At 40.1% G+C, this 12,149-nt stretch overlaps 2 protein-coding genes across 8 annotated transcripts in view; one reads left to right on the top strand and one right to left on the bottom strand.

The window, feature by feature from the left end:
- Positions 1-2,261, top strand: part of LAS1L (LAS1 like ribosome biogenesis factor) — a 29,650-nt gene extending 27,389 nt beyond the window's left edge. For both annotated transcript variants that reach the window (XM_015860089.2, XM_015860087.2), the window contains one exon: positions 1,872-2,261. In XM_015860089.2, the coding sequence (XP_015715575.1) occupies positions 1,872-1,962 (91 nt within the window). In that variant the 3' untranslated portion in view covers positions 1,963-2,261. The remainder of the gene's footprint in view (positions 1-1,871) is intronic.
- Positions 2,262-4,158: 1,897 nt separating this feature from the next.
- The window catches only part of ZC3H12B (zinc finger CCCH-type containing 12B), a 32,308-nt gene continuing 24,317 nt past the window's right edge, over positions 4,159-12,149 (bottom strand). For all 6 annotated transcript variants that reach the window (XM_032444604.1, XM_015860085.2, XM_015860084.2 and 3 more), the window contains 3 exons: positions 10,837-11,071; positions 10,641-10,747; positions 4,159-10,132 (listed from right to left, as the gene is read on the bottom strand). In XM_032444604.1, coding sequence (XP_032300495.1) covers positions 8,715-10,132; positions 10,641-10,747; positions 10,837-11,071 — 1,760 coding nt within the window. In that variant the 3' untranslated portion in view covers positions 4,159-8,714. The remainder of the gene's footprint in view (positions 10,133-10,640; positions 10,748-10,836; positions 11,072-12,149) is intronic.

Raw genomic sequence — 12,149 nt, 5'->3', positions numbered from 1 at the left:
CTTAAACTAATGTACTAATTGCTAAACTATGTACCCTATTGCTAAACAAACCAACTTCTATCGCTGGCAACCTTGCTTCCCTTTTGAAGATGTACCCAATGTTGAGATACAGTTAAAAGGCCTTCTCAACTCCTGTGTTTCACTTCTGTTCTCTACCGTTGTTCTGGAGGTTCAGAAAATAAGAGAATGTGCCTCCCTTGAGACTGAAGAAACAACCTCAGCATCAACGAAGTTTTCCCTCACTAAGTTGTCAGATATGTTGTGATTTGTTTTTCCCCTGCTCCTTTTTGCTTGTTCTTTGTTGCAGTTTGATCTCTGGTGGACTTATGCATGGAATTATTCACTGCATAGCTTTAAATTATTTTATAAATAAAGCTTTCCAAAGGGTTCAGTCTTGTTTGCAGAAATAGGATGTAACGTTGTGATTTGGTTTTGGTTTAACACGACGTGTAAGCTGCTGTGAATGCAAAAGATTGTGTTCTTTTGTGGCTTTCCTGGTGTTCCAGGTTTGTGCTTAGGATTACTGTAGGTTACTGCAGCAACCTCTGAGGCTTTGAATAGCTGCCCTCACTCTCACAGGGACTTTTCTTTGTGCGGTAAGCTCTTGTGCTCTTTGTGTACTCCAGGTGTGGTGTCCGTTCTACTTGACTGTGGGGTCCAAGAGGCCTGTAAATCCACAAGAGGCCTGTTGGAAGTGACTTCATTTCCTGAGAGTGGGAACTGCTGACATGCAGTGGCTTCAGGGATTGGATCGAGAGTTTTTTACTGATGTTTCAGAAGTTGGATCGAGAGGTTTTTACTGATGTTTCAGAAGTTGGATCGAGAGGTTTTTACTGATGTTTCAGAAGTTGGATCGAGAGGTTTTTACTGATGTTTCAGAAGTTGCATTAACTATTCAATGCTCGTGGGTAATGGCTGGAATGTTCTTTGTCCTAATGGTGATCTGTGTAAGCAAGTAGATGAAAGGGGCAATATGTGCTGGAGGATAAAGAGGAGTGGAAAGGGGGTATAATCAGATCCTGGAGGACAGTAGGTTGTAGCAGGGGCTACATGAGCTCTCCTTGGGCATACATGAGGAGAGCAATGAGCAGGTTTTCCCTTTTTTCTTCTTCCACGTTAGTCAGGTTTGAAGTAGATCCTTTAAAAACACATTATTGTTAAATTTCAGCTTTCTCCTTTTTCGTAAAACTAATAAAGCAAACCCTTATCTGACTCCGAACAATAAAGTTGTGGTTTAAGTTGCTGCGCATAGAAAAACTTTGGGTAGGGAATGGCTTACCTTTGTTCTTCACCTGCTCTTTGAATTCTGGGTTTAAGAAAGACTTGTCTGGGAATGCTGTGGGAGAATAATTGTTCCTTTATGTGCTGGTGTCAGCAAGTCGTTGGGATCTGTGAGAGCCAGTCCCAACTGGTCACTTTTGCAAGGAAGAGATTTTACGCCTGTTTAAGGATGAGCCACTTTCTAAAACTAGAAATTATTTAATATGCTGGGAGTGGCACCAAACTGGAACTTCCCTTAAAAGCTCTGGTTTCTATGGCTTTGTTGTGAATAGGAATGGCTAATTTCTGTGAGGAAACATAAGGGCATTATAACAGTGGTAGTTCATGACGAGCTATTTTTACGTTGCCTACTTGCTGCATTAGCTGATATTCTTTGTGGTCATGTCTCCCTCACAATAGTTTGGTTTGTGCTTTGCTATCCGTTACCTCAGGCTGTGCCTTCTCGTGAATGAACTGTTTAAAAACGAAGGATGTTCCAGTAGGTAAATGATCAGAGCTAAAAGAGGGAAATGACATTTTGTATGTTAAATCAAAAGTACTTGGGTGATACAAGCTCAGTGCTTATTTGGTTTCTTTTCTTCTCTTCACAGCTCTGCAGAGCTGAATGTTCCTGTGACAGGAGGATTATTATGGACCCAGAATGACTTCCATAAAATAAAAAGTGGCCTTCAGCTTTTCTAAGACAATAAATTGCTCTGCAGCTCTGTGTTGCACAAGATAAGTGACATGGAGGAACTCCTGATGGTGGTAGGGAAGCAGCCACTCCAGGATTTTCTTTTTCCATGAGGATTCATTACTTTTTACCATATAAAACAGCTTTCAAAGCATGTTGTAAGTTCTATTTGCAGTAGCTTTTGTCTGCTTATCCACTATCTAGAACTTGTAGCCAATGTTTGTGAAATACACTTAATGTATGTTGGAATCCCTTTGTTGTTCAGTTTTGTTCACGGTTAATAAATATCACTGGCTAAAGGCAAACATCCTTTCTGGGTGCAGTTTTTCTTTTGGATATTCTGGAAAAGGTCTGCTGGTTCCCATTGGCAGTCCTACCGAGAGCCTTTCTCTTTCAGTGACTCTAATGTGGTCATTGATGAGTTTGGATTATATAGGCAGCATGAGGTTGTGCTACACTTTTCATTGGGATGGGATTTCAAATGAAGGTAAGTTTTCTGTCTGATGCTATTTCTATGTGTGATTTTGCTGCAGTTGAGCAGTCTGTTGCCTTTGTTGCAAAGCTGGCATGATGAGCTACATTAGCTAGCGTGTGGAAGTGGACTCGGTTGCCATTTTAGATAATAGATGAGAACAAAGGCAGCTTTTTTTCCTCTAGATTGAGTTTTCTTGTATTAAATATTCTTGTAACTTAGCAGCTTCTATAATGACTTGCCAAGAAATTAGGAGTCAAAGCACTTTTATTTCAAATCTTCTCAGTAAGAACTGGTTGGAGTGCATCTTCTGGGGGATTAAGGCAGAGTTTCTCTGAGTCAGTCCAACAACTTGCAGTAGTTAAAAACAAACTGAACAGAACTCAGGAAATGTCAGTGCAGGCTGTGAAATGGCATCTTTTTGATGCCTTATAGTTACTGTTCTCATTAGATGCCAACATTATTATGTGATATTGATGCTTTTAAAGGGATACAAAGAAACATGCAAACGTTAACAGTTCAAGAAGAAAAGCATGCTGACAAACACCGCGCTGTGTGCGGCTTTTTTCTTCCTCTGATAAAGGCGCTCATAGTAAAATTCCTTTTTCAGCATGCCAATTGGTTTGCCTACTAAAAACGCGTTCTGAGTTGGGGCTGAGAAAGGTGTATTCCTTAAGTGCTTGATTTTCCCTTTGCTTTGGGCGGGACTGAGAGTCAGCCTGCTCCCCTCTGCAAATTGACCTTCCCAGGCAGGTTTCTGCTGTTAAAACCACCTCCAAGTGGAAGGTGTAGAAGGAACTGGAGATACAAATTTCAGAGCTTTATGGAAGATTGCAAGGATAAATGATGTAAGTGGGAATCGCTGAGGAGCGATGGCCTTGGGAACATCCCTTTCACTGAATGCAGTGGTGGAATTATTAGGATAACTTATCCCTGCCTGTTCAAGTCTTAAATATTTTGTTTTCTGAATGGTGACAGCAGTCACTCTCCAGAGGGCCTCCTGTGCTACCAAAAGGTTACAGTTTTGGGGAGAAAACTGGAAGAGAGAGTATCAAATGGAATCTACTAATCTAATCTCAGTTGTGTGTGGTGGTGTGTATGTACGTGTATGCAGTAGTAGGTGTTCTCAGTGTATGTGAGGGCTGTTCTGACGAATCACAAAGGGCCTGAGATGTGGAAAAAGCAGTTTGGTAATACGTGAATTGTAATGTTTTTGAATGGTTTTGTCTATTGGAGTACCTGGATCCTCCTGGTTACTGTGAGAGCAAACATAGTAATAGTGACAAGTCCTAGCAAAGATGATCTTCTTATAGCATTTTCCTTACCCTATTTTGTTTCCCCAAAAAATGTTGCAGTGATTTCAGGTCGAATCACTGTAGTGCTGTATCCTCCCCTCACAAACTGAAATCATGAGGCTTTGAAATACACAAAGAAAACTGATTTAATAGAAACACTGCTGACAAGTGGGACCTAATGAACACAAGTTTCTCCTCTGCTTTTTTTCCAGTGACATGAAGCACCCTTACTCTCATCCTTTTCCTACACAGATTGAAACATGGAAGCTGAACATTGTGTGTGACTTCACAAGTTGGGTGTTCTTCCTGTAAATCAAAAAGGAATAAATGTTGAGATGCAGCCTGGGTGTTTTGTGACAGATATTTTGGACTAAGAGCTCTTCTGAGACTTCTCTTAAGAGGGGAAAAAAAAAAAAAAAAAGGCAAGAAACAAATTATCCAGTGGCTCTCAGTTTTATTAAATAAGCAGGTTTTATATAGATAGATAAATAAAGTATAACATTTCATGTATATTAAATAGTTGTGCAAACCTTCCACACAGAGCAGGGAGGCTACAGGTAACAGACTATATTAGTTTTGGATTCCTCTAAAGACTTTTAGTATGTTTACAAACTTCAAAATACCAAAGACCAAAATCATAGAGATTATATAATGGATCTTCAAAGGCTGAGCAAACACTGGCATGGGAATAGCTTAAGTAACAGCAAATTTGGGTTTTTTTTCCTGTTTTAGCATTGCAAGGAACACCTATGGCTCTGTCACACAGCCTGCCATGGGGGGTGCATAAAAAGGGGCACTGATGCCAAATACTTTACTGTAGCAACAGATCTCATGATCTGGTCAATAGGAGTCCTGTGGTCCCAATGTTTTGTGTTCACTTCTTCTAAGTCAAGAAAAAGCAGGTGTTTCTGTGGGCCAAAGCTGCAGAGAAATGAAGCTCCTAGCTCCTTTTTAGCGTGGGATTTTCAGAATGGCTGCATTCAAAACATGCTCTCCAAAACGTTCCTGATTGTGACTTGACAGATGTCGCAGGTATGCGTGCGCACCACCAACCAAGTTTTTAACAGGCTCACCAGGTCACGTTTATGCTTCATATGTTCTGGCTTTATCAGTAAGAATTCCAAAATCCAGAGATTGAGGCAAACTGGCCTTTCCAGCATGTGTGGAGAACTTACCTATGTCAATTACTTTGGGGTGTTGGTTTGGTATTTTTTTAATGGGGATTCTTCTGTTCTAAGCAACTGTATTGTTCACTTCCTATTTGTAAGAGTTTAAACTTAAAACGTTTGTTACTGAAAGCTAAACAGCCTCATGCTAGTGAATGATGTCCATGCAGCTGCACCTTGAGCGTTTGCACACAAGGTTTTATAAGTACCGCGTATTGGCCTAACATCCATTTTTATTTCCCCCACTCATTTTGTCATTGAGACTTACATTATATTTGGGTCAACCAAAATAACCCAAAGAGATTTATAAAATTTTACAACAATTAAACCATAACGTTTAATTCTACAGATGAATAAAGCCCACTACTGTAGCTGAATAAGACAACAACAGGCCTAACAGTAGTAAAATGTTCCATATGTACAACTTATATCTTACTAACATGTAATTCAAAACACATAAAATTAGGCTGACTTCCAATAAAGCATCTGAGTTTTCAATCAGGAGTATAACATTGTGCACTCTTAAGTGATAAGTGATGTCAAAGTAATACAGCTGGAGACTGAAGGTCAGTAATTCAGAATGCCTGGAGCAAGCACTGGCTCTGCTTACATTATCCCATCTTCTTGCAAGATTGCATCTCAGCACTTTTTTTCCCCCTCATTGCAGTTTCTCAGCTAGAATCTTATGGGTTTTATTAAAATATAATTTCTAGAACTGCTTACTTAACAGTTTTAAAAACATTTAAATACCATGCTCTCAGAAAGAGCATTTATACAAAGTCTTATATTTACAATATAGACATTTGTGATCGTGTGTTAATAAGATCAACTCTTCCATGTAAGAAGAAATCTAAGCTTATGCGCTCAAGAATAATTCATGTGTCAGTGTTTTGAGCTGGCTTCTAAACACGACTGAGAACAGATGTGGATATCGGAACTGTCACTTTAACTGGTGGATGAGGAAAGACTACAGCACATACGAAAGTTTCGTTTCCTCTAAGGTGGACTAAACAAGCACAACATTTGCGAGTTAATTTCCACAAGGCTACACTACCAACTCAGCGACTCTGCATGGGATGGATGCAAGGAGCTTTTTATACACAGGCAATCAATCAGCTTTCAGAGTGCCTCTCACAGTTGGTATGCCGTGTTTGCAGTACCATAGCTTTTGCAGTTAGAGTAATCCCTCTTCTTGTTTATCAGGAAGCCGACATTTGGTGAACATGAATGAGAACAACAGACAGGTCCTGCAGAAATGACTGGCTCCATAAACCGCGCACAGCTTCACACAGCAACTTCCTTCCACTCAGGCTTCCGCATGTTAAAGTATTAAAAACACCCACCAAAGCCTCCCGAGACAGCTTGTCTTCATAAGGGGAAGAAGAGGGGACAAACGTGTTTTTACATACAAACATCCCATACAAGATGGAAAATGTGAGTGCAATATAAACTTCATTTTAAGACCAAATAAATTATAAATTAATGCATTTAGAATAAAGCAGGCTCTACAGTAATTACCGTTACACTTCAAACGCATGCAGAGGAGTGAACGGCTAAGTTTTTACATTAAGTTTAGTGCAAGGATGAGTCTGCTCCATAGACTGAAGATGACCACGTGATGCCTTGAGGTGCACACAGTATCTGTGTGCTGATAAGTCGTCTTGCTCATCTAGAAATTATGAGTGCCCAGTTTAAATAACATGAAGTCATCGTTACTTGTGGGCTACTTCCATGTGACACACAGTGTCACAAACGCTGCGGTGAAGGTGGAATCCTGAAGTTAATGGGGAGGTTTATGGGTTGTTAGGGTGGGAGTGGGGGTTGGTGTGTCTTTTTTTTTTTTTCTTTTTTTTCTTTTTTTTTTAAACAGTTTTTATACAATGAAGAAAAAGAGATACAATTTGTATCAACAAACAAAAGGTCATTTCTGGCTATTTGAGGCATTGCTCTCAGCTGCTTAATACCATGCAAGAGAAGAAAAATTAATTGCAAATTAAATATCCAACGCGTTGGTTAGTAAGAAATGGTTTGGGATATTGCTTAGGAGTTCAACCTGTGTCCTCCAGCTACTGTAGGTGTCCAAAGATTTATTTTTTTGCTACTAACAGAGGTAGTAACCAACTAATTCAAACTCAGTTATTTTTAAACGCCGAGTATAAATACAAATCACCTTTGAGTTAACTCAATTTAAATATGTAATGACATGGTCATTATATATGTTCCCCGTACCAACAGAAGAATATTGGTCACGTGTGAAATGATATCCATTATCAGTATGTTAACTGTCATTGCACCTAAAATGGTTTTCTTTGTTGCTTTTCACCTGCAGGAACACATTTTGCCCATGATAAATAGCCTGAAGAGTATTGTGAATCAAATCAATCGTTTATACAGCAGTGCAAATGTGAAAATGGTGTCGTTTTGTTCCTGAGACAAACAGAGAATGAGAAAGCAGCATGCAAGCTGTTATCAAAACACCAGAAACAACCCTGACTGCAGCCTCACGTTCCGTGTGTTTCACAGTAAGAAACATTTAGGCAGTGTCACACCTTCTCATGAAGAAACAAGAGGCCGTAAACCAGGCCTTCTCAGCTTTCATGAAAAAAACTACAGTAGAAATTATTAAGTCCTAGCTCGAGACATATCGAGTTAGTCATGGTTCCAAATGTTGAAATATACAATGGAGTCAAAAAAGGGCGTTCAGTCAGTGCAGCTTAAAAAACAAGAAACGCCTCTTTTGGAGACTTTTAGCTACAAAGGTTCCCACCCTGAGCAAAATACCATTTGAGAAAACAATGCCACACAAAATTATCTCACTTGTTGAAAAGGAAGTTTTAGAAACATTCATGAGGCAAATGCATACCTCTGCATGGATCTGGAGAGCAAAACCGAGCAAGCTTCGCCACAAACCCCAACTGTAGCATCTCTTTTCAGAAAACAGCCATTCCTGCTCCTGTCATGGGTTCATCTTGGATGGCCATCTTGCATGCTAAATGCCATCCTTGCCCACAGAAGGGCTGTAGTTACTGATGAGTTCCTGCATTAACATTCAGTTCCCACTACTTGAGTCTGAGTAATCCAATTCATACACAACTGACAATGTCCTTTCATCTTCTTAAATTGTCTGGAGCAGCAGCTGCTTACTGCACTGCTGACAGGCAATTCTGAAGAGGGAAGCTACAGTTAAAACACCTTTTAGTTTTAGCACGCCTTCATATTCCTTAACGTTTTGGTCCTAATTTAATGAAGTATTTGGCTTCTGTTGGACCGAAGCAACAGTAACAGATAAACCTGTGGGGATCAGTTTTGAAATTTAAGAAAGACCATTAAGAAAAGAAACACTTTTGTCAAGTTACTTTTCTTCAGTATTTGAGGTACCAATAGGTGGTGTCAGATTGCAAAGCTGAAGCCCTAGAGGTCATCTGGGATTGTATACAGCATGCTTTGAAAGGCCAATTGGTTATTTATAATCAAACTGAAAGTGTACGTTAATACATGCAATATAACTGCTAATAATAGTTGTGTATTAAGAGCTTTGAGACACTGAATGTGACATTGTAGTTCTTAAGGAAATATCCATGCAGCAAGGTATGCATTTCCTGTAAAATGCTATTAAAAATCCCTATTTTTAAAATCTTAAAATTTACAATACAGTCAACTCTTAAATAGCGCCTCAATACATATACAACAACTACTGCGTACAGAAGTTTATCCTACCTTATTATAAAATATTTACAATAGATTTGCCTACTTCCTTCTTTATATAATTTTTCTGCCAGCTCCTATGTGCTGTATGGTTTCATTTATACAAAAGAGGTTATAATATCTCAGCGCCCGGTTCTTAGTTTGGCAACAATCATAGCTGCCAGCTGTTGTGCATCTGTCATGTGGGGATTCTTTTCCATCACAGAAAGGACAATGCTTGGCGGGAAGATATTGCAGAGGTTCTTGTATGTTTGATACTGGTGCTCTGGGATAATATGTTGCTCCCGTGGCTCACCACATATCCCAATCCATGGATTCCTCCACAGCTGCTCCATCTTCTCAGGCATGCTTCTTACCATTACAGGCTCATAACATGGCTGCATAAGGTTGTTACTCAATGGATATGAATGGTAAGTATAAGGGTCTGACGCACACGGTAACGGATCCCAACTAGCGTGCTGTTCTCTACACAGAGGTGGTCTTCTCTGCCTTGTAGGATTACTTTCATAAAGCCGTGAGTCAGAAATACTGTCCATTCTTGTCATGACCAAGGCACGGCTTGGTTGTGCAGTTGATGGATGAATATTTTGAGGCACAGGGTATTCTCCTGGACAACTGGACCGTGCTCCAATAACTGGATGCTGGGCATGCAGGCCTAAGTGGGAAACAGACTGTTTGCGAAGGGATTTAGGCTCTTCAGTTCCAAAACTCTGAACTCTATTTAAGGCTTCATGGTAACCATGGGGAAAAGGCTGAAGACGATTTTGCGATGTCAGTCTGTGGATCTTCACATTATCTTCTGGACTGGCATCTGCTACACCCAGATACAAGTCATTGTAAGAGGAATAAGAATCATTACTTGTATGGCTTAAGCAATTATCAGGACAGGGGCTTGAGTTTCTAGAATACATCCCCTGGTCCATATCAGCCCCGTAATAATCTGTGTTATGCATACTACTTATGCTCAAGTTGGAGAAATCACTGAGTAAGGAATAATAGCCATGGTCCCCTAATGATTCATATTTGGGATACTGGTCAGTGTAACTAACTGAGGTGCCATGGCTATTGGTGACTAGTATCGGAGGATATTGCACACTGGACATGTGTTCCAGTGAGGATTTCTGATGTGTGAACTGTGAAGAACCTGGCACTGGACTGCTTGCAGAACGAGTATTTAATGCACCAGCTGCATGGCTTTTTGGTGGAGGGAGCGTAGGTACACTTAATGCAGAAACCAGAGATGGGACAGAGTTGGCCTCAGACTTCCGGGCTACTGTTAACTTTTCCTCAGGCTCCACAGCTACTGATCTAATGCTTGGATCTGACTGACGCTTTGGGGCAATGCGTTTCACTTCAGAACTGATCTCTCCTTTGGAGCTGGAGGGCCCTGTGCCACATTTGGCCAAGGCTCCCTCACTCATTGTTTTCACAGCAGATAATTTGGCACTTATTCGAAGCTCATCCGCTACTGACCTTTGAGGCTGGTTTGCCCGTTCTGGGTGGTAATATTTACATTTGTGCCCATAGGTGCACTTTTTACCTGTAAGAAAAGTGATTTCAAGTTAAATAAACCAGAAATTGATACTACCACCTGCTACTTTTTTCTTCACACCTTTAGTGAAGGGTTTCTTAATTGTAATGTTTCTGTATTATCATCGTAAAGAATAATTACATATGCAGGAATTCACAGACTCTGCTACTACCTGTAACCAGGTATATCACCGCATGCAGCGCAAGGCACATCACTTTTCTTCCTACCACTCATAAGTTCAGTACTGACAACATACTCAATGCTATATAAAATAAAACATTCCTAACACAGTTGGTGTAGTTATAGATGTTTTATTGAATACAAACCAGAAAAAAAAAAAAAAAAAGCAAAAAGCTGTGATAGCTTTAATTTTTTGCTATATTGTTCTTATTAATATGTGCATGATGGACATAGAAAGAGATATGCTGCTAGGACAGCTAGTAATGACAAAATGTTAATTAATCGCTCGCCTCACCTACCTTTGAATAGAGTACATCAATATAGCTTAAGCACTTACCATAAGGACACGGTTGTTTTTTATGTTCAGGAATAACTGGCCTTTTCCTTAAGAAATTTTCAAGGCTTGGACCATGGCGTCCTAAAGGATCATCAGGAGGCATAAACCTAATGGTAAAGAAATGAAATTTGAACTGCAGTTTTTACCAAGGGTTTGGAATTGGCGAATTCTCTTAATTTTTGAAGAAAAAACATACTTGTCATTCACAAATGAATACATCAGCAGGCGCTCCTCTATGAACTTCTTCCACTCAGGCTTTTCGTTTGCTAGATCCCTGTAGTTGTCATTTGATACAATTATGCCATCTGAGTCAAAGGCCAACTTCACTATGAATCGGTCATCATAGCACACCACCCTTCTCCCCTGCACTCGGCGGGACGGTGTGAATACAAGAATCTTCTCTTTCTCTAATTTCCGCAAGATTTCTTGATCTGTAAAATAAGTTTACTTAAGCAACTTCTTTAAATGTTTGTAAAGAAATGCAGCCCCTGAAATATTAAACTTAAACTCTCTCTTCTGAGAAATAATTTTCTTATTATGTGCATATATGATCCCCATTTCAAACAACAACAAAGACCTAGAAGGAGAAGGAGAATTTCTGAGCTTTCTAAGCACTAAGTAAATAACCCGTATTTAAGCTTCATAACTACTGTACTCCTCTGTAAATAACCATGTTTAGGAACAGTTAGGTAAGGTACATGTCAAAAACTGGCCTTGTTTAGCTTGGAGAAGAGAAGGCTCTGGGGAGACCTCATTGTGGCCTACCAGTACTTGAAGGGAGTGTATAAACAGGAGGGTGGAACAGCTGTTTGTGAGGGTGGACAGTGATGGAAAAAGGGGGAATGGTTTTAAACTGAGGCAAGGGAGGTTTTGTTATTAGGAAGAAGTTTTTCACCCAGAGGCTGGTGACGCACTGGAACAGGTTGCCCAAGGAGGCAGTGGATGCCCCATACCTGGAGGCATTCAAGGCCAGGCTGGGTGTGGCTCTGGGCAGCCTGGTCTGCTGGTTGACGACCCTGCACACAGCAGGGGGTTGAAACTATGTGATCTTTGAGATCCTTTTCAACTCTGGCCATTCTATGATTCTGTAACTCAATTATTACTGCCTTGTAATAGACTTCTTGTTAGCTTGGAGTAAAATGTAAGTACTGAAAATGGGGTCAAAAGGTATTCTGCTTCTTCAGTGTTCAAGATAACACTGCTAAATGTGTACCTGGCCAGGCAGCACTTATTTTCTATTAGCCCCGTGTATGGGAACTGTTGAGTCACAGCTTGAACCACTGATTGATCACCTGAGGAAAGGAGTGAGTCAGCCATGAGCACAGGTGAAGGCAATTCTAGACCCCATTTAAGGGCTGACTGCCACATGGAAAGGGTCTCTTTCTGGAGATCTTTTTTCTGTGGAGTTTTCCCTGCCAACCTAGATCTTTAGATATATATATATATTTAGATAGATATTTAGATATAGATAGAGCTTTAGAATATTCCTTCTCTGTTTGCTTCACATCA

The sequence above is a fragment of the Coturnix japonica genome, chromosome 4, assembly GCF_001577835.2.
Source record: "Coturnix japonica isolate 7356 chromosome 4, Coturnix japonica 2.1, whole genome shotgun sequence".
NCBI lineage: Eukaryota > Metazoa > Chordata > Aves > Galliformes > Phasianidae > Coturnix > Coturnix japonica.
The sequence above is the reverse complement of the archived record's forward strand: the minus strand, read 5'-3'. Positions and strand labels throughout refer to the sequence as shown.